The sequence below is a fragment of the Nyctereutes procyonoides genome, unplaced genomic scaffold, assembly GCF_905146905.1.
Source record: "Nyctereutes procyonoides isolate TBG_1078 unplaced genomic scaffold, NYPRO_anot_genome, whole genome shotgun sequence".
Classification (NCBI taxonomy): Eukaryota; Metazoa; Chordata; class Mammalia; order Carnivora; family Canidae; genus Nyctereutes; species Nyctereutes procyonoides.
In genome coordinates this window covers 51,407,602-51,432,494 of record NW_026575047.1, presented here as the reverse complement: position 1 = coordinate 51,432,494, position 24,893 = coordinate 51,407,602, and the positions used below count along the sequence as shown (strand labels likewise).

At 45.9% G+C, this 24,893-nt stretch overlaps 1 protein-coding gene across 4 annotated transcripts in view; it reads left to right on the top strand.

Annotated features, from left to right (window-relative positions):
- The window catches only part of ADAMTS17 (ADAM metallopeptidase with thrombospondin type 1 motif 17), a 325,031-nt gene that overhangs the window by 76,410 nt on the left and 223,728 nt on the right, over positions 1-24,893 (top strand). For all 4 annotated transcript variants that reach the window (XM_055326445.1, XM_055326443.1, XM_055326444.1 and 1 more), the window contains exons 6-7: positions 21-178; positions 7,906-7,949. In XM_055326445.1, coding sequence (XP_055182420.1) covers positions 21-178; positions 7,906-7,949 — 202 coding nt within the window. The remainder of the gene's footprint in view (positions 1-20; positions 179-7,905; positions 7,950-24,893) is intronic.

The following is a 24,893-nucleotide window of genomic DNA, read 5'->3' as shown; positions in this document are numbered from 1 at the left end:
CAATCCCCAATTTGTTTTAGGCCAAGTTGTCCATTGGGCACCATGGCGAGCGGTCCCTGGAGAGCTTTTGTCACTGGCAGAATGAGGAGTATGGAGGAGCACGGTACCTCGGCAATAATCAGGTTCCAGGAGGGAAGGATGATACACCCCCCGTGGATGCGGCTGTGTTTGTTACCAGGTAAAGCTGGATTTGGTCTGTAACTGCAAAGATGACAGGGAAAAGACATGTTCCTCTTTGCAGAGGAAAATAAGGCAGTTTGCTAGAAATTCAGGCTTGGAAATCAGACCTTGGGCCAGCTCTCTGAGCCTTGGCATCCTCATCAGTAAGATGAGGATAAGTGACAATACCTAACCCTGAGTTCTGAGGATTCAGTGAGCACAGTAAGCGCTTTTCACAATGCCCAGCCCAAAGTAAGGACACAAATTGTTAGCCATAATTGTTTCTGTTGTTGTCATTAATATAAAAGCAGCAAAATCCTGATTACCCAAGAGTCTTAAAACGTCCAAGAAAATTCATCTACTACTTCTCCCTGGCACCATATATAATGCTCACTGGGAATGAGCTAACCTGTGTTGGAGGCTGCCTCCCACCTGGCTTAAGCGTACTATTGGAGAGTGAGTGGATACCCCTAGTTTCCTGTGAGAAGGGAGTCCACAAAGGCACACTTGTGCTGTGCCTGGCCCCATCCTTGGGGCCTTCCTGGGACATGAGCAGGAGGCAGAGATGCCTGGGGAATTCACCTGGAGGTTCTGGTGCAAGTAAGGTAGCTGAGCTTTCTAGATAACAGAGCTGGACTTTTCCAGACTGAGAGGGAAGCCGGGGGCCTGGCGGTGGGCAACAGAAACCAAAGACAGCCTTCCATACAGGCAGCCGCAATGTGATCTCAGCTTGCCAGGGCTGCAGAAACAAAGTACAGCAGACTGGGTGGCTTAAAACAACAGAAATGTATTCTTTCATTTTTTTGGAGGCCGGGAGTCCAAGATCAAGGTGTGGGCAGGGTTGTACTCTCTCTGAAGGCTCTAGGATAGGATCCTTGCTTCCTTCTTCCTAATTTCCAGGAGTTGCCTACAATCTTTGGCATCCCTTGTCTTGTAGATGCATGGTTCCAACCTCTCCTGTGCTGTCATGTTGTCCTGTAGCTGTCTCCTTCTGTCCCCATTTCCCTCTTCTCATAAGGACACTGGTGCTTGAATTAGGGCCCAGCTTAGCCCACTATGAGCTCCTCTTAACTTGTTTATACCTGCACTGACCCTCTTTCCAAATAAAATCGCATTCACAGGTACCAGGCACTTGAACCTATCTTTTTGGGGAACACAATCTACAACAGATATGGATGTGGCTCTTTCATTTTTCCCTTATGTCTCAAACGTCTCTGAGACATTTGATTTGCTTGAAGTTGATAGATTTTCCTAGAAAAACTGATTTGCTTGGGTTGCTTTACTTCCACAGTGTAAGTAGAATGCATTATGTGTTCATACCAGAACCCCCCCTTTATAAAATAGGCAGAAGTGTTTCTCGATAATTTCATCTGTTAAATTAAAATACCAAAATGTTATTAGACTTGCTATGCTGTCAACTTTGAATTTTAAGGAATTTTTAAAATTAAGGAAATGACTTCTCAAATTAGATATTTTCTTTTTTTTTTTCCTGAGTTCAGAGATGAAGTTATGGGAGGGAAGTATTTACCATTCTGGTAGCTTGAGACAGCCTGCCCCTCTAAGAGGGGCCAGAAAGGCTCCCTGGTGTATCTCTTGAGCCCTGGCCCAGTGACATCCCAGAGCTAACTGGGGAAGATCTGAACCCTCATCCCCAGGCACCTGGCAACGCAACTGCCTAACTTTCTCCTCTTAAATAAACTCAGAACATGTGCATTGCTACCACTAGACACCAAACAGATACCTCATCACCCTTGTGAGTGATTCATCAGTTTCCAAACCTAAGGGGTTAAAATATGATATGTAGCACACTGATCCCTTATGAGAGCATTTGCTGCTCTTACAGGATGTGATTAAATGTATAATGGGACATTTAAGAAGAGATCTGTTCAATAATTCTAATTGCCTGCACTCCGGCTGGTGCACTACCAAGGCACCAAGGACGAATGATGATCGGGAGCCAGTTCTTGCTTTGGATCTGGGTTCGCTTACCCCAGGGAGTGCTGCGAACCCCTCGGTACCACCTTCTCCAGAGGCTCTGGCACCATGTGCTCACTGGCCAGAGGTTGTCATTGCTCTAGGCACTTTGAAGTGGTTTTGGAGACCTGTGGGCCTTTCTGAAAGCATCCTCAGGATTACAGTTTTGAGGTGATAGGTAGCACCCTTTGAGAGTGGATTAGATTTGGAGAACAGCGAAGAGTCCTTGGGAGCCATGTCTGTGTATGGCTGTAAATTCACACAACTAATTTTCCAAATGCTAATTAAGTGAGGTCCTAAAGAAGAGGCCTCAAATAACATCATCTTTGGAATATACAACTAAACTTCCAGGATCACTATTTTGAAAGTGGTTCATATCAAAACTACATAAAATATACAAATTCTGGCATTTGTGAGATCTTTCAGTATGTAGTCTCTTTCCTGCAGTTTCATTCCTTGTCTGGGTCAAGGATGTGCTTGGTTTGGGAAATGAGTAGCCCCCACCCCTTTATTTTTCAGAGGCAATAAGTGTTAGTGAAATCAGTGTTGACAAAGCTTCTGGATTAGCCTTTTCACAAAGCACCATCAGCAGATGTGAATGCATCTGCTGGCAGCCTGAGAAGGCTGCCAATTAGGCTTTCTGGCTTTCTTTTCTGCTTCCCACCTCCAACAAACTTATTTACTGTACTGGAAATATATTGTGTAAAAATGTCAGGTTTTTTTTTTGTTTTTTTTTTTTTTTCACATCTCACACACATTAGGTTACATTAGGTTTGGGCTACTACCAAAAACAAGATAAAGTAATGAGTGTTGTCAGGATGTGGAGAAACTGGAACCCTTGTGCACTGTTGGTGGGAACGTGAAATGGTGCAGCTGCCATGGAAAACAGTATGGAGGTTCCCCCAGAATATTAAATGCAGAATTACCATATGCTCCAGCAATCCTACTTCTGAGTATAAACCCAAATACATTAATTGGAAGGAGGGCTTCTCTTTTTTTTTTTTATTTATTTATTCATGAGAGAGACAGGAGAGAGGCAGAGACATAGGCAGAGGGAGAAGCAGGCTCCCTGCAGGGAACCCAATGTGGGACTCGATCCTGGGACTCCAGGATCATAACCTGAGCTGAAGGCAGGTGCTTTAACCACTGAGCCACCCAGGTGTCCGAAACAGAGGGTTTCAAGAGATATTTGTGTACCTGTGTTCTCAGAAGCATGACTCATAAGCTAAAATATAGAAGCAATCTAAGTGTCCTTTGATGTATGAATGGCTAAACAAAATTCGGTTTATGCATACAACGGAATATTATTCAGCCTTATAGAGGAAAGACATCTTGTCATCTTGTCACAGGCCACAACATGGATGGACCTAGAGAACATTATGCTAAATGAAATACACCAGTCACAGAATGACAAATATGGTCTGATTCCACTTACATGAGACCTCTAGAGTTAAGTTCATAGGGACAGGATGTAGAGCTGAAGAGAAGAGAGTAGGGAGTTAGTGTTTAATGGATAGAGTTTCAGTTTTGCAAGATGTAAAGTGTTCTGGACATTTGGTTGCCCAACATTATAAATGCATTTGACATCACTGAACTGTATGCTTAAAAATGTTTGAGATAGAGAGTTCTATGGTATGTGTATTTTATCACAATACAATCTGAAAACTTTTCTAGTTCAACACTTAGGGGAGCAGGGGTGGTCCCAAATGCATGGGAGTAGTTCTGAGTGCAAGTGCTAGGGTGGGGGGTGTCTGGTGGCCCCAAGGAGCAAGGTTCCTTCTGCTGCAGGTAGAGCCAAGCAAAGGCCTCCTGTATCCATTACCTGAGGCCAGCCCAGGAGCTGGGGTTCTTTCTCAGTTTCACGCTGACATCTAATGTGGTACCTGAGCGATCATCCTTCCTCCCACCTGCCACTGCGGAGTTGCTGGGTCAAATCGGCCAGTGCCTGGCTCCCTGTCTGGGTCCTCAGAGCTGAGAAGTTGAAGACCTCCCAGAAGTACGGGGGAGGCAGCACCGGAGTTGGGGCTGGGAGCCGAGTTGGCTGAGAGGCATTGTTTAATAATTAGAGGCTGAGAGTTGCAGTCTGCTAGGTTAGGATAATAACGGGCTGATATTTTCACGTGGAAATTGAGTGTGAGACAGCTGCTGCTCTTAAGAAGCAGCTCCTTCCTCTTGGAATAATCTGAGCTGAGAGTCTAATCACAGGCTGCATGGGCCAGGAGGGGTCTAGGGGTCCGTGTCCCCTGCTCCTGGGACTGAGACTGGTCAGTGCAAGGATTTCTTTCTTTCTTCCCCACCCCCTCTTATGGGCCGTGGCTGAGCCCAAGAGCACATTCTCCTGGACACCCCCAGCCCTACAGTTGGCCAGCCCCAGAGTGGTGAGCATGACATCATGTCCAGCAGAAGCTACTGAGCCAGAAGCCACAGAAGCTGGCTTTCTGGCAACTACAGCCATGTCTGGGTCTAGAAAACACCTTGGAATGGACTGAGTCTGGGGACCACATGGGACTCACACAGAGGACTGGGGTCCAGGGGACTTCAGCACCTGGCACAGCTTTGCCTTTGGCTCTGCGTCTCCTGTAGGAAGCCATGAGAGTGGGATTTCACCCCCAAACCCAGGTCTGTGCTCCTGAGCGGCACCTAGAGCAAGCATGCAGGGCCAGCTCAGAGCTCAGCCACAGGTACCCCCAGCCCTGCCTCCACCTTCCCCTTCCCCTCCATGTCACTCTGTCCTGCTCCCCAGAATGGTCTTCTCTTTGGCCTCTGAGCAAGGGGGAAGGGGTCTCATACAGGCCTTGCTCATGGTGAGAGCTCAGTGAGTAGCTGGACCATCGAATTACATTTTTTCAGGTTTCCAGACATGGAGGAGATGAGGCCACTGGGAAGCTTACAGAGCACGTTGAAAGTAGCCTGGAAATGTATGTCTGTCAGTAATAAAGAAGCCACTTTTTATTAAGCCCCAATTGTATGCCAGGCAATAGGTTATGTACAAGATTAGCTAAGTAAATTGTGGGGCCTGGTGCAGAATGGAAATGTGGGACCCCATGTTAAAAAGACCTTCAAGATGGCAATAGTAGATGGGTTTGGGGGATGGGAAGCTTGGCTCTCCCCTCTGTGAGCAGACCACACTTCTCCCACTTCCTCAGGAGAAGCAATGGATGATGTTGCAGGGTCTATCATTCGAGACCATATATTTCCCTTCAGGGTAGCCATGGGATGAGAGAACACACGGTGCTCCTATCAGCCAGCAGGGCTGACTTTCTACAAGAGGGGGCCTGTGAAGTGGGCACCATCTTTAACTAAGTTCTGTTCACTTAACTGTGGGACTGATGGTCACATGGCATTCTCCTTTTGCCCAGGCTTTAGTTGTGCTCACTCTGGGAAACCCTAGAGCAAGGCATGGGGCCAGCTTGATCCGTGTGTGTGTGTGTGTGTGTGTGTGTGTGTGTGTGTTTGTGTGTGTGTGAGAGAGAGGTTTGAAACATTCAAACAGGAGGGATGTCAGATCAAGAGTGTTGAGTTAGAGTCAGATAGATGCCAGAGCCCTGAGCATATGTATGTCCCTAATTTTATTTGTTTGGTTTTCTGTCTGCCACTGCTTTTTCCTTGCCACCCTCTATTGCCTGTTAATTAGTCTTTTAAAAGGTCATCTCTCAAATATTTATTTTAATTCCAATTAGTTAACATACAGTGTTACATTAGTTTTAGGTGTACCAATAGTGATTCAGCACTTTTATTTATTTTATTTTTAAGATTTTTTTTTTTATTCATGAGAGACAGAGAGAGAGAGAGAGAGAGAGGCAGGGACACAGGCAGAGGGAGAAGCAGGCTCCATGCAGGGAGCCCAATGCAGGATTCGATCCCGGGACTCCAGGATCACGCCCTGGGCTGAAGGCAGGTGCCCAACCACTGAGCCACTGGGGGATCCCTGTTTTAGCACGTTTATACATCATCCAGTGCTCATCACAAGTGCCCTCCTTAGTCCCCATCACCTATTTCACTCATCCCCTTACATCTCCTTTGGTAATCATCAGTTCTCTATATATGAGTCTGTTTGTGGTTTGTCTTTTGCCCTTTGAGCATTTCTTTTGCTTCTTAAATTCCACATATGAGTGGGATCATATGGTATTTGTCTTTCTCTGACCTATTTAGCTTTGCATTATACTCTCTACCTCAACCCACATCATTGCAAATGGCAAAATTTCTTTTTTGACTAATATTCCATTTAGTTCTCATGATTTTGGAGTGGGATTGTGACAAGAGTACAGTCCTTCCCCCCCACCCCCCAACTGTGGGATTCTTGAAAGCTTCTGTTTTCCTTCTGTTAAAATGGTCTTATAATTGGTTATCAAAACATACAGGTTTGTTATGAAAAAATTAAAACTTGCAATAAGTAGAACCTAGATGAGTTGCTGACCTCTGTGGGTTGCTGACAGACTGGCCCCAGCTCCTCCTCAGTGTTTCTCTGGCTAGTTTCAGGGCCACACTTTCAGAGCCACTACATCCTCTCCTCTGGGCTTGCAGCACCCAGTTCTGTACATTGGGACCCCAAGTAGAATCTGTGGTCTGAGTAGGCAGGTGGAATCTTTGACAAACTTCAAGTGAGCCATTTCCCTGGGAGCCCACATAGTGTTGTGAGGCATCAGGTGTGGGTCACATTCTAGAGGTAGATACAACAGGACATGCTGTTTGTTGGCATCGGATTGACATTGAAGGATAAGGAAAGATGACTCTCTACAGTTAGGTTAGGAGAGTAACCCAGGCCTTCTCTGTGAACGGCAGGTCAGATCCTTTCCTGAGAAGAGATTCTGACAGAGGGTAGGGGAGGACAGAGTCTCAGAAAGAGCAAAGGTGGCCCAACTGGTACCTGTCATTTTCTTTGACAACTTGGCTTAGTGCTGACCTAAGTGTCCAGCTGGCCCCATCTTCCTTCCCAGAAGAACTTTAAAAGTAAAATGAGAAGTGGCTTCAGAACACAGCTTTTAAACCTGAAGGAGTTTAAGGGAGTGGGCACTTTCTGTCATCTCCCCATGAGCCCCCATGACTAGATGAGCATGGGACCCTGGGGTGGGGTGGGGGGACCAGGCCAGTGCTCTCCTCACCCGGTTCCAGGCAGCCAGTGATCTGCTCAGCCCCTAACTCTGGGAATGCTCTGGTTTTGGAAAAGAAGGTCCCAGAGCCGAGTGGGTAGAGGCCATAGTGAACCCCTTATACTGGCAGAACTGGGGCTGGACCAGCTTTTGAGCATATTTGCTCTTCACACACAGCCACAGCCCCCTCCCCAGGATATGACTTAAAGAAATTACTTTTTGTTATCTTCTCCTCTAAGTGCTACATGGTCACTTCAGCATCTAAAAAACCCGTCGCTGCCCACATAGAGTAGCTTGGGGAAGTCACTATAGTTTGACGATGTTTAAGAATAATTGGCTCTGATGCATGACTTGCAAACATCTTCCAGAACTTTCGCAGTTGTTGGAGGGAACCCTCCCAGCAACAGAATGTTAGGTGGAGTAGTTTAGCTATGAAAGGAGGGCTGTTAGGTGGGGTCATGGCCCTACCAGTTGGGAACATGAATGGGTTAATCTTGACAAATGACTAGTTGTTCTTTGCTATAAGCTATGACAGCTGAAGCAGTAACATTGCTATGTGCAAGATGACCAATCAAGCTTAACCGACAATGTTTTCTTCTCCTAGTCTTGGAGGATATTACATACACCTGACCATGTCTGGGTTTTGTTTTTTTTTTGTTTTTTTTTTTTTGTTTTATTTTAGGACCGATTTCTGCGTACACAAAGATGAACCATGTGACACGGTTGGTAAGTTTAGAAGCAGAATAATAATTTATGGGGCTGCTGAACCCTGTGATAATCTGGAGACCTGGTAACACTTCCAGTCTGGAGGAGCTTATTCTCAAACTCTGCCTTTCCTGTTGCCTCTTTTCTTATAAATTTGTTCTTTGACCTCTTTGACTTCAATTTTTAATCCCCCCTGGATACATATTGAGGTTGCTTAGGGTAGAGGACATCAAGACAGATGCTTAATAAGGAAGATAGGAAAAATTAAACCACGGGGGGCACCTCCAGGCTGCCTCAAGGTGATGGTGGTTGGAGCCACATTAGGTTCTGAGCCTCTTGGTCACTCATGCAGGAGGGGGGACCCCACTGAGTTACACAGTTGTCATGAGACCAGAGCTTCCAGGTTTATTCTCACATGTGCCGATCATCATTACCAAGTGTCCAAAGAGGTAAAGTGGGACTGTATGGGTGTGAAGCTGGTCTCTACCCCAGCCTGGGCACCAGGCTCATTGTTTTCTGGTCACATGGTTCTGACACCAACATGCAGCACTGGCAAGGCACATTTTCCTTCTTCCCTTTCTTCTCTTCTCTACCTTCACTTCCTCCCCCGGCTTTTCCCTGTTTGCCATCTTCCCTCCTCTCCTGTCCTTATTGGTATCTAGCTTGTTCTTGACATGTCATAGGCTTCCAATTAAAACCAGTCTTTGGGGGATGCCTGGGTGGCTCAGCAGTTGAGTGCTTGCGTTTGGCCCAGGGCATGATCCTGGAGTCCTGGGATCGAGTCCCCATGTCAGATTCTCTGCAAGGAGCCTGCTTCTCCCTCTGCCTGTGTCTCTGCCTCTCTCTCTCTCTCTCTCTCTCTCTCTCTCTGTCTGTCTCTCTTGAATAAATAAATAAAATCTTTAAAAAAAATAAGGAACCAATTTTTAGGCATAGGTATGGAGTCCTTGGTTAACAGAGAAAACATGAAGATGGATTCCAGTGTTGATTACTATGGCATGAACCTTTATTTGTCAGGAGGTTGAAATACAGCACCACCAACAGCAAGATTCGAATACAATGTGCCTAGAAGTGCAGACAAACAATATGGGATTGATAAATATTATTGTAGGATTCAAATGTTTAAAAACCTGTGCTCCCTAGGAGGGAGTTCTAGCAGTGGACTAATCCTGAGCCCTCACTCTGGCTCGGCTACTTACGAGCCAGGTGGTAGCCTTGAGTTCATCTCCTTAAAACAATCATTTTGCACTAGGTGACTTAAAAGGCCCTTCAAAATCTAGTACAATGATAGCTAGCATTCATGGCACATCAAAGAGCTTACAAGATGATTTTATTTTTTTTATATTCTATTTCATCCATCCCCTAAACAAATGTGAGAGACGAGCATCAGAAACCAGCCAATCAGTGCTCCATTACCTGGGGGCTGTCTCCATAAAGGACTCACTACACTACTGAAGCAATGTGAAATGAGCTTCAATGTGATATGGGCTTCACCTGTCAAAGTCTGGCTTGGGGCTAGGCCCACACATGTCGATCTCTAGCAATTGACAGAGCTACAAAAGTGGGTATTGTCTCTAGGAGTGGCCACTCCTTCCTGGTGTTCGCAAGTCAGCTTTTCCACTTGAGCTGGGGAGGCACCTCTGCTCCAAGGCCATGCTCACCCCTGAGGGGACGCTGCCCCATCCCTTTGCCCAAGCCTGTATGCCTTCTCTGGAAGACTGTACCTGCCAGAGCCATACTCTGCCCTTCCGTCCTGTGTCCTTTGGTGCCTGGTACAGGGCTTGCAAGGCCCAGTCACCACTGTTAATTGGATGAACGAACAAATCAATGAATAAATGCAGATGAAGGAATTCCAGCATTTCTGAACACTCAGCATTTTATCACATGGCTTTATTCCATGTGATGTATAGCTGGCTTTTATTTCGTTTTGAATATATATCTTTCCTGTCAACCATTCATTGTGATTATGTACTCTATTTCAGATCCCCTGTTGAAGAGCAGACAGCTAGTTCTGTCTTCTTTCTTTCTCCTACATCACATCACCTTGCTACTTATATTCACCTGCTGGGGCTACTATGACAAAATACCATAGACTGGGTAGCTTAAGCAACAGAACTTTATCGTCTCATGGTTTTAGAGATGGGAAGTCCAATATCAGGGTATCAGCCCAGGCAGTTTCTCCTGAGGCTTCACCCCATGTCATGCAGATACCTCCTTTCTCCTTGTGTCTTCACATGGTCTTCCCTGGGTGTGTCTGTGTCCTGAGCACTCTTCTTACAAGGACAACAGTCAGATTAGCACCCTACACTCATGACTCCATTTAACCTTAAGTATCTTTTTAAATATTCTGTCTCTAAATACATTTATATCAGAGGTTAGCACTCTGACATACGAATTTTGAGGAGAGTGGAGCACAATTCAGTCCATAACACACTCCTCTTTAGATACTTTGTGCACTGCTGTGGAAATCTTATGTCCTTGCATGACCTCCCAGGTGTGTGTGTTTCATTTCCTCCACAAAATCTTTTAATTGCATGGACCAGCTGTAATCGTTCTTTATATGACAGCTGGTTAGCTCAGCCCTGTCTCGTACTTCCTTATTGCATACTCTTTCCAATACCTCAGTGATTTTCAGCTTTTACAAAGGAAATGAATCCCTTCCTTAAAAAAAAAGAAAAAAAGAAACAAAAAAAAAAAACAATTTACATGGTGCTTTGGTTTTAACATGTCATAATTTGTTAGTACTTACTATCAAGTCAATCCATAAGAACAATGGTGATTCCATGAAGAGAAAATTTTGAAAGCTAGGGTTATAGAAGTCTCATCCAATTTATTTCTGTGGGTTTTTTTTTTTTTACTTTTTATTTTGCAGTAATTATAGAATCTCTGAAAGTTGCCAAAGAAGTTCAGAGAAGTCTCTTACCCCTATCACCACACTTCCTCACATGGTTGCATCTTATGTAACCATAGTGGATTTCCAAAACCAGGAAATTGATTGGCACAGTATGATGAGCTAGACTACAGATCTACTCAGGTTTCACTGGTTTTTTCATGAACCTGTTTCATGGTATGTTTTTACATATGGTTCTATGCCATTTTATTGCATATGTAGAGTCATCCAACCACTAGGACAGTCAGGAGCAGAACTGGTCCATCACCTCCAAGTAGCTCCCTTGGGCTGCTCCTGTGAAATCTCCTTCTCCCTCCCCTTCCCTAACTCCTGGCTACCATGTATCTGTATTCCAACTCTATAATTTTGTCATTCCAACATCCAATTTATTTTCATATTTGTTTTGATTCCACAGAATGGAAAAATAATCTGAATCACATAGATATGTTGTTGCCAGTGCTAAGAGATTCTGAACAGCTGCCTTCAAATCTCAGGGTCAAGCTCTAGCAGGAGGGGCTGTGTCCCCAGTTTTGCAGAAAATGAGATAAAATGCCACCTTGGGAAACCAAGGAAGCTTGGGGATTGCCAGGGTTTTATAATTTGGCACATAATAGTGTTTTCTGTTTGTTTTCTTGGTTTGATTAGGGTATAATTTATATACAGTAAAGGGTATAAATCTTGGTGGATTTTTAATTTATGCCTGTGCTGGGTTTTTTTAGTGTGTTTATCTCCTATTTATTGAAATAGTTTTAAAGCAGCATTTTGAATTCTGTTTTAACCTATTTTTTTAAATGGTGGTTAAAAAATATGTAACAAAATTTATACATGAAATTGTAACCATTTTTAAGTGTAGAGTTCAATGGCATTAAGTACATCCACGCTGCTGCATAATCTTATGCCAGTACCCTCAAAATCACTACTCAAATGAAGGTATGGAATGTCATTGGCCTCTTACAAAGGTTCCTTCATGCCCTCTCCCAGCCACTATCCTCCTCAAAGGTAACTTGCTGTTGTAAACGTTTTAATTACTGTCTTAAAAAGTAGCTTAACATAGATTCAAAGTTAAATTTGAATGGGGGCTGCCCATGAGGGTGGATGATCTGGTTGGAACACAGCACCCTAGGCACCCTCAGAGAGTGAGGCCACAGACACTATGCAGAGGTCAGCGGCGGGGCCTGTGGGGAATGGCCTCCATCTGCCCTGACAGCCAACTGCTTCTCACTGGTCACTGGCTCCCAGTCCTGCCTAGGTCATGTGGCCTACAGCTGCAGCTCCTCAACCCACCTGCACAGGGGTGATGGAAGCTCTGGCTCTTTTGCCTTCTATGGTGGGGGGGAGGGGACGGACACAATAGTACTTTCCACAACAATGCATGGGAAGGAGTTCTCCAAAGAGAGGGTCAATGTGCTTTAGCCAGGGGGAAGGATACGTGTTAGACATTCCACAACCACCAGTGTCCACTACATCCCTGACCCTTTAGTAAATAATGAAATATGAGAAACCAACATATCTGCAGCATACTATCTGGGCACATTACAGGGGTCCTACTGATGTAGGCAAGGGGTCTTCCATGGCGCTAACTCAAAGGTGGTCCTGACTATTGATAGTGAGAGGCCTCATTAAGCTCCACCACTCTGGGTAAGAACTGGCCTGCACAAATGAGTAAACACACTTTTAAAACAATTGTACCTAATGGACCCTCCCTCCCAGCTCTGTCAGTTTGGGCCACTGTGGAAGCAGAATGGATAGCACCACAGGGGTTCTGCTGATCTTCACCCCGGAGGACACACACAAGAGAAAAGGCAATGCTTAAGGCAGAAGGTTCTGGAAAAACAGCTTCACTGCTAAGAGAAGCAGCTGCCCCCTCACTAGGTGGTCTCTACTTTGCACATTTGAGACCTTGCCTTTGTGGGGGTGTAGGCTTTCCTTCCATTGAATTGCTTCATCCTGAGTCATTTGCTTTCCTGCCACCATCCTAAGGAAAAAGCTGTCCTAGATGAGACAGTGTGAAGAGGCGAGATCTATGGGAGCCATTCACATTCCTCTTCCTGACACACACCTCTGGGCCTCTGTATGTAGTACCTGAGCACCCTGGATGACCAGACATCTCAGTTACGTGGCATCTGTCCTTTTCCCACACTTAGCTGTAAACTGAGCTGTGCCAATTTCTTTTTTTTTTTTTTAACAACTCTATTCAAGCTTCATGAATTTAGTTCTTTAGTTCTAATTATTGGGATTTATATTTTTCCTTGCTCTCATTTTTTTAATTAATGGAAGAGCCTCTTTCTCCCCGCTGCTGCCAAGCCAAGGGATGTGATATGTGATAATTCTGCCCGAAGGACAATAGAAATGCTAAGCGACTTTGTGAAATATTTCACACAGAAGGCCAGGGAGATGCCGCTGAGGAGCTCTGACACTGGACCAGGTGCTAGAGTCCTGCTGCCCTGGACTGAGGGCCCAATGGCTGTCTCTGAACTTGAGTGGATCCTGTGTGGCCCACGGCACTGGTGCTGAGCTCCCTCATAGGTCTGAGCAGTCCAGTGGGGGCTTCATGGATGTGGCCACTGACTCCACATAGCAGCTCTGTCAGGGAGGGAGGAAGCAAGGGAAGGAGCATCACCCACCAAGATGAAGGTTTTTAGGAATGACATATCTGATTTGGAAGTCTGTTTCAGGCCAGCCATCATGGGACCACAGAAGGAATATTTGCTGGGGAACCAGTGAGAGATGAGGGACAGTGGGACTAGTGTCCTAACTGCACTTGTTGGATTTTTATTAAATAATAGTGTCAAGGAGGGGGAGCTCTGAACTATGTCATGTCCAATTAGGGCTTAAGCAAAAAAGTCTTACCACTTTGTGTGTATAAAAACATCAAAATTTATCCCCCTGGCTGTATATGATGATCTCCACGTTCATCACTCTGGAGGACCTTTGGTTATTCCAGTCCTGGTGCTGTGGCTGAAAAACTGTGTAGATCTTTTTGGGGAATTTCCTTCAGAGTGCACATTTTTTGTGTGTGTCTTCATGGTGTTAGTCTTCATTCTGTGAGGGTGGTTTTGAACTGTAGAGGATCATAGGTTCTGTTTGCTGAATGAGCCTGGAAAGTACTGTTTGAGATAAAAATACAAGAGTTTTGCTAGTGAGACTAACCTTTGGTTTTGCTTGCTTTATTTTGTTATTCCTTGTGACCTTACAGAAGTGAGCATTCAGTTTTGCTTCAGAATTATTTGTCAGAAGTAGTCTCAGATGTTTGTCCCTGAAGGACAATTATCCCATTGAGTGAACAAGTTCTGACATGTCTTCCTTCTAACCCCACCTCATGCTTGGCTCAGCACATGCTGCTTCAGGGCCAGGTGTACCCACATTGTGTCCTTTGTGTCTACTCTGAGAGACTTCCAGAAGAGAAGGCTTAACAATCAATGATCTGTTAGTTGTCCTAAATCAGATGACCTGAGGTCTTCAGCAAGTTCATCTGTTTTTCAGAAGTTATTTTGGTATTTATAGTTAGGATCTTGACCATGATCTGTGATTTTTGTGAGGTTTTATGAAAGGTTTCAATTTTGGAAATCAAATATGCATGCATCTAGCAATCAGGGACTCAGACTGTTTGGGGAAGTGCTGTCTTCTCATACAATCAGAAAAAAAAAAATAGGCCATCCTCCTAAGAGAGTTAGGAAAATTGCCTTCTGTTAACTTTGGGCCTTTGGGCCTTACAAACTCAGCTTGATTTCTCACCTAACATAAATTAGCTGGGAAAGCTAAATAATATATACTTCAGTAAGCTGGCTTCTTCCCTCACCTATTCAGCTTCAAATGTAGGTTTAGAGTATTTTCTCAAAAAGGATGAGTTGTGTCTGGATGTTGGAGAGTGTCTTCTAAAAGACCTTTGTAAGAGCTGCCATGCCTAAGGAGAACAGAAGCTGGCAAGCACAGGACAGCCCTGGGGGGAGTTTCCTGCCTATTTCCCACTGTATGGCTGTCCTGTGGCATGACTTGAAGATAGTGACTGAAGAGAATGAATGAATGAGGGGGCACCTGGGTGGCTCAGTTGGTTAAGTGTCTGCCTTCAGCTCAGGTCATGATCCCAGGGTCATGGGATCAAGCTCCAAATTGGGCTCCCTGCTCCATGGGGAGTCTACTTCTCCCTCTACCCCTCCCCTCTGCTTGTGTGCTCTGTTTCTCTCTCAAATAAATTAAAATCTTTTTTAAAAAGATGAATTTGTATGTGTGTGTACGTACATATGTACATACATACCCTGACATACACAAATGCCTAAGTGCATGCACCTATGGTGGAAGTGTTAGTAAGTGTGCATACTTCCTGTACCTTCAAGTTTAGAGGGGCTTCCTTTGGGCTCACAAAATTCTGTAAGCTCTCTAGAAGGGAGCTGCCCTGAGAAGGCCTGCCTGCCCTGGTGACAACACAAGAACCCAGGGCAGAAGGTTTCTGTTTGGGACTTGGCAGGAAATCCCCACTGAAACTAGTTTGCCGCAGGGGACCAAATTCAACTTTTCTTCTTCCTCGTGCCAGGGTCATATTTAAGGTTATATAATAGCTGAAATGCATTTTAAAATGGTGAAAATACATGGGTATGTTTTGCATTGGGTATGCTTCTGCCAGCCCTTTGGAGAGTGCAACTCTATTTATTCTGGAACTATACAGAGACCAAGAAAACACAGATCCATGCTTGATTGCCTTTTGGGCTGGAAAGACAGGGCTGGATAAGAAAGAGCCTGGCCCCTGCAGGGTTTCCAGTGGTGGGCCTTCAAATGTAGGCTTTGGAGTTCCCTTCTATGTTCAGCTCAGAAAGTGGATACCTCGTGAAGAGGTATCCCCAAGGTTGCTGATTAGTACCTTTTCAGATTCTGTGCTCAGGTGGCCTGAGGGGGACTCTGACACAGATGTCGTTCCAGTGGAAGTGGCCCTGTGCACAAGGTGGTGGTGACATTGGTGTCAGGCCATAGCCAGCCACCCTGTCATTGATCATGAGCCTCAATATGATGTGGACCAAGGCCATCTGTCTTCATGTCTCGGTCATTCCCCCTGTCTTCCCATTCCTCATGGCCAGGGGAGTGCTTTATGATTAGCTTGGAATGAAGTGGGATGCTTTGCCTCATCGCATGGCTCTCCCTCCAGTCTTGCAATTCTCAGCGGTTCCGACCTTTTATTAGCTTTGTTAGAAACAACAACGAGAAACCTTCCTTGAATGGGGGCAAGGATAGGGAATAGAATCGTAAACAGGAAACTAGGTCCTTGCGAGATGCCTTTTGCGTAATTGTGAGTTCTTAAGCACTCTTGGAACCTGTGTGCTTCCTGAGTGTTGAGAGCCTGAGGAGTGGGCAGAAGTCAGGGGGCACTGGGTTTGCATCTGCCGCTGGTCCAGTGAGAACAAAGAATCAGAGAAGTGCTCCCACCACTGCTCTCTTTACATTGTGACCCTCATGGTGATCCCTTTACCACTCCTAAAGCCCCATCATCTCCACAGTGGACACTGAACCACCATCAGGAGCCGTGCTTGGCTTAGTGCAGTGGTCTGAGCGTTGGCCCTGCAGCTAGGTATGCATTCAAGTCCTACCTCCACCACTGTCCTTGTGTGAGTCATCTAAAATCTCCAGCTCTGTTTTCTCATCTGTGAAGTGGGAATATTATCAGGGTTATTTTGAAGGTTAAATGAGATAATTGGTCACATCTATTAGAATGGCTGTTGCCCAAAAGAACCCCAGAAAATATAAGTGATGGGAAGGATGTGGAGGAAGAGGAGCCCTTGTGTACCGCTGAGGGAAGGTATGGTTCATCTGCTATGGAAAACAGTATGGTGGTTCCTCAAAATATCATCTAGGAATTCCTTTTCTAGGTATATAACCAAAAGAAATGGGTCTTGAACAAATATTTGTACATCCATGTTCATCGCAACATTATTTACAAAGAAGTAACTCAGGTATCCTCTGAACAATGAACAGATAAAATATGTGCATATATGTGTGTGTGTGCTTGTGTATGCATGTGTGTGCATGGATATTAGCCTTAAAAATGAAGGGTTTTCTGAGATGCTATAACAGATAAAACTTAAAGACATTATGCTCAATGAAATAAGCCTGTTACAAAAATACAAATAATGTATGATTCCATTTATGTGAGGTTCCTGGAGTTGTCAAAATCATGGAGACAGAAAGTAGGATAATGGTTGCCAGGTGTTAGAGGGGAGGGAGAATGAAGGGTTAGTGTTTAATAAGTATTGAATTTCAGTTTGGAAAGATGAAAAAGCTCTCAAGATAGATGGTGAGGATGGTTGCATAGCAATGTGAATATTCAGTGCTATTGAACTATATACTGAAAAATGATTAAAATCGTAAATTTTGTGTTGTATGTACTTTGCCACAATTTTTTTAGAGTGAGATGACCAAAGAGCAAGGTTATGAATTTTATTCACTACCCCTTCTTCTCAAAGATTGCTTTTCCTCCAACTCCTCCTCCTTTTTTTTTTTTTAAGATTTTATTTATTTATTGAGAGAGCAAGAGCAAGCACAAGCTGGTAGGGAGAAGCAGACTCCCTGTTGACCAGGGAGCCCGATGCAGAGCTCAGTCCCAGGATCCTGGGATCATGACCTGAGCCAAAGGTAGATGCTTAACTGACTAAGCCACCCAGATGCCCCTCAAAGATTTCCTCTAGAAGAAATGGTCAGGATGGGAAAAGTACAATTATCAGGGAGAGGCATTCTCATGCTTCTCTCTCTGGGAGGCTGGGTGGGAGGTGAGAAGATATAAGTCACTACAGGACCATAGGTAGTATGCAGGGTATGGCAGGCAGGGCAGGAGAGGGAGAATCTGTACAGCTTGGGAGAGGATCAAGCTCTGGGTTGGTGGTGGGGAGAGTGAAGAGAGAAGAGAGCATTCTAAGAAGCATTGTAAAGGGGTTGAACTGTAGAGCCTTCTTTAATATTCTAAGAGAGAATCTAGTAGGGAGTAAGAGGCTCTTTGCAAGTTTCCTCAGTTCCTAGGTGTGCTTCTTTGGCTTAGATCCTGGGGCCAGATTGGACCATGCAGGCACTGAGACTTAGTAAAGTTACTGCTTGGGCCATCGTCTGTGGCATAAAACTCATCACTTTACAGTGGAGCCAAGAGTTCATTTTCTCAGTGACTGCTTGACTATTGGAGGACTGTACAGAGCTGGTGTACAGAGCTGGGGTTGGTCACACTCAAGCCATATGGTTGGTACTCAGAATTAAGCACAGGGTAGGATGTGTGTGACATTCCAGAGGAAGAACTACAATTTGGGGGAAGAATGTTTGTTGCTTGTGTATTTCAGGCAATTTATCAGAATCTTGTGGTCTTGGAAGAACCCCCAGCCCCCCTGTATGAAGTTGAAAGTTGGCTCTGAGTTTTCTAGCTCAATTTCTATAAATATGCAGCTTAAGACTTAGGAGTGCTTCAGGACAAGGAGAGGAGGCTATGTCAGGCCAGTCTATTGGTGTGTTCTGTTACACCAGATCTGGGCCTGGCTGTTATTTAGCATTTGGATTCAAACAGCCTTAGGAATTACTGGCATAGATAACTTGGATCAGAAATTCCTGATAAGCGCTATTGTAGGGGGAGGGAGCTTCACTGATGCACAAGAAAGGCTGAGTCCTGGTTGGGGAGGGACTGAGTCCTGATTAGGGAGGGGTTGAGTCCTGGTTGGAGAGAGGCTGAGTCCTGGTTGGGGAGGGCTGAGTCCTGATTGGAGAGAGACTGAATCCTAGTTTGGAAGGAACTGAATCCTGGTTGGAGAAGGACTGAATCCTAGTTTGGAAGGGACTGAGTCCTAGTTGGGGAGGGACTGAATCCTGCCTGGTTGGGAGAGACTAAATCCTAGCTGGGAAGGACCAAGTCCTGGTTGGGAAGGGACCAAGCTCTGGTTAGAACATGTTGCCAACACAGCCTAGGGCATTATGGAAAGACTGCTAGCTAATATCCACGCATATTTTTTTCTCTCTGAATGATAAATTTCTCTGCCTTCCTGGCAGTAGTTGTGGCTGACTGCCTTGTCCAGTGAGAATGAGAGTGGAAGTGATTTCTAGGTGCAGCCCCTATAAACCTTCACAAACAGTGCTGGAGGCTCTTTCTCCAATAGATGACTGGCTAAGGCCCACCTGGGAGCCACGGCCATCATCCCTAAAACATTGGATGCCATGTGAGTGAGAAGTAAAGTATATGGAGACTATGAAATTCAGAGTTTTGTTAGCTACTGCACTTAATCTCCGATGACCAGAAATGCCAAAGGCTGAGTACATGTAAGACTGTGCCCTGAAGATCCTTTGCAGTCCCAGCACAGTGAGGACTTCCATCCCTGTGAACACTGAGAGGGCAATGGCACCATCTCCATGTTCAGGTTGGAAGAATGGGTCTGTCAGGTTCCCCAAGGGACAAATCCCAGAACCTTGAGCAGACTTCCAATGAAGCATTAAAAAGCAGTCTTTGAGTTGGAGGGGAGGAAAACCTATTACTCTTCTACCAGTCTCAGGTTCATTGGCTGGGTCCCTGTAAATATGACTGACAAAGGACCAACTAACAAGAGAAAAGCAAACAAATTGATTAACACAGGCAGTGCACATGCACGTGGGAGCACCCAGTGATGGGCAACTGAAAGGGTGGTTAGAACTCAGGCTTATAGAGTATCTTTTAAAAAAAAAAAAATTAGAGATGTGACCAGAGGCAAAGGGCTTTGGGTTTATGTAGTGACAAATTGTAGGAAGATCAGGGACCAGATAAGGGTTAGTTTAAGCCAGTTTTGACCTACAGATTCCTTGGATGCCATCTCTGGGCTGAGAAGGATCTAGGGTTCTCTCTGATGATTAACATCTGTGGAGAGGAGAGAGGGACACTTTAACAAGTATATGTCCTGCTTTTAGGCAAATGGGGGAAGGATGGAGAGATTTTCTTATATCTGCTTCTGAATTGTCTTCAGCTCAAAATATTCCTTATGTCCAAATGGCGCAATATGGGGTGGCATATTCAGCGACTCTGCAGACTTCACCATGATCTTGAGGGAACTCCTTCCTTGGTTGAAGGTATTCAGGGCTGAGGAGGGAAGAGATACACAAAGATTGCTATTCCTTGAGAATAGTCCTGAATACTGGGGAGCCCACAGGTGCTGCCCAGCTCTGGTCTCTTGAGGTGGGCTAAATGTGGACCAGCAGCTTCCCTGCTTTGATCAAGTCCCAGAGCCTGTCCTGTGTCTTGCCAGCAGTAGCATGAGGTCATGAGGAAGAGTCCTATAACCACTGGACCACCCATCCCTGGCATTTTTCCCCAGCCCAGTATGAGTGGAGCAGATTGATTGATAAGCTGGCCTGACCCAGAGCTCTGGGGTTAGGCCTTGCTATCTATGACTGAGGGGAAGAGAGACATCAGTGAAGTTTTAACCTGAAGACCACCTCCTCCTTCACTGGCCAAGGGCAGGGGCTGATCCTGAGGGTAGGGCACATTTCCCCAGAGGGTTTACTGTCTCCTGCTCTGAGGGCATTAGGGCCCTGATGGGTGGGAATCATATCTGATTTGTCAAGTCAAATACTTAAGGGCAATATGTGCTTGTTCGCCCTCTTCCTGGCCACATTGGTCTTCTCTCTGCAGTGCCCTGAACCTCACTCCAGTAGCACTAGGCAGGTCAGGAAGCCTGGTGGCTCAGTAGACATCCACATGCAGACAAGATGCCAGCCTCTGTGGTTCTAGAGCACTTCACTAGGGGCTCCCTCCTCCAGGACCCTCTTCTCTGCTCACATCCACAAAAAAATAGCCTCTTCTAGCCTCTTCCATCTCTTATTGGTCAAGGGCATTGTCTTCACCAACTCAGGCTGCCTTAGCAAAACACCACAGACTGGCAGGCTTAAATTACAGACATTTGTTTCTCACAATTCTGGAGTCCTGGAAGTCCCAGATCAAGGTGCCAGCTGATCCGAGGTCTGCTGACATCCAGCCTCCCAGCCTGCTGGTCATCAGACGGACTGAATTCCACCCGGGGGGGGGGGGATATGAGTGTGTGTGTGTGTGTGTAGGGTGGGAGGGGACAAGGGGATCTTTGCCAGCTCAGGGAAGCTAGATAGATGCCCAGCAGCTGCAGGAAAGGAACCAAGGAGGCACACTGCTGACTCCTTTCCCGGAGCAGGCTCGAAATGTTCTGGCAAATAGAATTCTCATCCTGTTCCTGCTGAGGAAGACACTGTCCCTAAATACACTGTCCCTAAATGGTTCTACCATTTCTCCTTTTCCACCACTCTCTGGCTGCCCCCCGCTGAGAATCTTCTGGTTTTCAGCCTCACTGCCCGGGCCACTTGGGCCGCCTTCTCAAATTGCTAGAAGGTCGTGCTTGTACATCATGCAGCTCCTTTTACTTTTCCCACGCATTCCAGGGGTTTTGTTTGTTTCATTTTGTTTTGTTTTTAACTCTATGAAACTGATCAGTGGTTTTTGTTTTTGTTTTTTTGGAAGACCTGATTCAACTTACTGTTTCCTCAAGTTCTCATTGGTGTCACACTATTCTAGATATTTCCTTAGTGTCTCTGGTACCCCTTGGTTACAGAATCAAACGGGACCAAGCAGCTGTGCCCAGGCTGTGGAGGGGCTGCCTCAGGAGCAGCCCGGGGGTGGCCCACCGCTCGCTCCTCTCCCCACTCAGGGCCAGCTGCTGCTGAAGTGGAAGGGCTCTGGGGAGGCAGGGTGAGGGGAGCACCAGGAGCCCCTGGGCCTGGCCTCTTTCCAGGGTTGCTTACAGCATTTCCTCTGCCACAGAGCTCCAGTTGCCAAGATAAACATAAGTTTTGAGATGAAGTGGAAACCCCAAGAGGTTTATATTGTTTGTTTTTTTGTTTTATCTTGGAAAATGAAATCAATAAGACAGTCACTGTGTTGGGCCAAGGAGTCTTTTTCCTGCACGCCCAGCTCTGCACGGGCTGCATGTGAGAAGTCAGAAGGAGCTATGAATGCAGGGAGGATGCCTGCAGCCCACAAAGCAAAAGGAAGGGCTCCAGAGGCATGCTGGCTCTGCTGCTTACTGGGGTGTGGCCTGCCTCAGGCTTCTTCCTTCTCCCTCATCAGTGCAGTCGTGATGGGGGTGGCTGCTGCCTGGCAGTGTGCTCAGGACCGAGTAGGTGAACAAGTGTAATTGGTTTTGGCACAGCGCCTGCCTGCCTCGTGGAAAATGGTGGCTGTGATTTTTATTAGCCATTTCTGGGAGTCGACTCGCCATCGTATGGTCTGTGTTTCAGAAGGTGTCTGATATTTCCAAACCACCAGCCATTCCCCACTGCTGTGCCTTCAACATAGATTCTTAATCAGACCTGCTCTCCTTGTGGTCCAGGCCAATTTACTCTCACCTGTCGGGTCTCCAGGCCTCCGTGGTGGTCTCCTGGACAGCTCAGTCTTATATGATAATCAGATAATACCTTTTAAAACATAGATCATGTGAGTTCCTTGCTTAAACTCCTCCAGTGCCTTTGGATAAAACCCACAATCCTGTGGGTCCCAGAACATGTGGCTCCTGGCTCCCTTACTGACCTCACCTCCCAGTGCCCATGGCCTTGGTCACCTGCACCTGACACCTGTTCTCCTTTCCAAGCTTGCCACCTTGTCAGGGCTTTGCACTTGTTCTTGCTGGGCCCAGCATGCTCTCCCGCTGTCTTGATGGCTCACTCTCTCCTTCCTTTGGGTCTCCGTTCAAATAGCATCTGAGAGAAGCAGAAGTGGCCTCTCTGTTCCCTGCTGAGTTAATCAGTACCCCAAATCACTTGTTTATGTCTATGTGCTGCTGACCACTACAGCAGGAGCACACACCCCAAGAAGGTACTTCTTTGTCTTCACGGCCCCATTATATTCCCAGCCCCGGCATATGATAGTTCCATGAACATTTATTGTATTACCGAATGAATGAATTTGTTGAACAGGTAAATTGGTAGTGTTATTCAGAGAGATTAAGGGCTCATGTGGGGGGCCACTAGGAAGTTTTCATTCCATTTGACTCCAGCTCAGCATCTCTAAAAAAGATGCCTAGTGGCACCTGGGTGGCTCAGTTGAGGATCTGACTCTTGATTTCAGCTCAGGTCATGATCTCAGGGTGATGAGATTGAGCCCTGTGTCAGGGTCTGGCACTGGGTGTCGAGCTTGCTTGGGATTCTCTCTCTCTCTCTTTCTCTCTCTGCTGCCACTCATGTGTGCGCGCTCTCTCTCTCTCTCTCTCTCTCTCTCTCTCTCAGAAAAAAAAAATGCCCAATATAACCTTCCAGTGTGTGAATCTTCCATAAAATAACTTCATATGCAACTGATATTTGTTAAATATTTAGATAGCTCCAGTTTTAAGAATTAATGCAGTGGGCCTGGAAGGTTAAGAAAGGTATACCTCCAGTGGAGCGTACCTGAGGTGGCCCTTCTACCTGTGAGACCGTTGGCAATTGGCTGAATATGTGCTGCCTCAAATGTAGCTCTTAAGGGCAAGGGAAACAGTGTCTGTGCACAGAAGTGTTGTGAGGGTGGGATGAGATGAGGCCTGGCGTGTGGTCTGCAGGTAAGGCATGCTCAGTCCATGTTAGCCTGGGTCACCCTTACCATTCCTTGGCAGCAGCTGATGGTAGTGGGCTAGAAGGGTGTGCAGTGGGAGGAAGGACACATTTCTGATCATTCTTGGCCTGGCACTGGCCCACATAGCTCTTTGTGGCCTCACTAGGTTTCCCAGCACAAGCAGGGAGTGGTACCGCTGACATAGCATCTATTGTCCTATCAGCATGTTTTTGATTAAGAAGAGAACAGGCATACTGTGAGCATATATAGCCTCTCCACAGGACTTGATGTTGGTCTAGGAATAGCAGAGAATTTTCTGTATCTGGCACCATTTTCATCTCCTTCAGCTTCCAAAGCTCATGGATGCCTCCACGCCCAGGACTTGAATGTCACCTCTGCCTTTAGTGGGGGATGATGCAGCTTGGGAGTGGGGAGGTGGCTGCAGAGGAGAAGCCAAGCCTCCTGTCCTGACTCCACACTGCTGGCAGGGGTCCCACCTGGAGGCATTGGCATCCCATGCTAGTCTTTGGCTATACTGGCCCTGTTCGCGAAAGTTTTGCCTTCTGAAATTTGCAGTGAAATCTGGAACTGCCTTCTGGCTAGGTATCCTCAGCCCAATCCAGTTTTTCTGCTTATCTTATTCTGAGCATAAATTCCTTCATTACTTCAGCTGAGGGAAAACAAGTCTTGACTCTTAAGACAATTCAAGTGGGGCTAAGGTCTCTTTGATTCTTTTTTGCTGACTTACTAAGTACTGGAGTTAAGTGTAATTTATAAGTAGAAGGAAGATTCAGGAATTAGACGTGGAGACTAATGAAGGAGAATGATGCCAAGGATTTTTTCTCTGTCTGTGCTCAGCCCAAATTTGGGCTCAAAAGAAGAAAACTGATGAGGAATTCCTATACATCATTGAAGTCTCCAGGGGATTACCATAGGATTACATAATAAAATCGTGGCTGATTCTGAGGCCAGAAAATGTATACTCAAAGCTCACAAGACAGCAGCAGACAAGAGAAGACCCTTTTGGACAAGATTTAGGGAGTTTAGGGAAAGCCTACACCTGACCAGCCAAACAAGCGATTCCAAACACCTCCTGCCCTGAGAAAGTGGGGGGCATGCTGGGAAATTACTCATTGTGTGACGTCAGCTCTGGAGAAGAGCTTTTAATCCCAGCTGGTGAAACACTTAGAAAACTATGGTGTGATTACAGACTGTCCTTGGAGAAGGGAACAAGGTCTTCCATCAGTAACTGGCTGGGTCCCTGTCTCCCATCCCGGCCAGGCAAGCAGCTGAGAGGTGCCGTGCATTCCTGTAAGAAGGCGATTATCATCTGCGGAGTTCCAGTGGCCGGGTTAGGAAGTAAGAAGCTCAGGCACACTGGGAAATGTCTTTAATGAAATGAGAATCGGCCAGAGAGTTAGAAGCAGGGGGTTATTGCCAAGAAGCATTGCACCGAAGCCTCAATTAAACTTTCCATTGGATTATCTGATGATAAGTAGTGTGCCTTTAGGATTTTCTTGTCTTTGATAAATGGCACGAGTTCAGAATT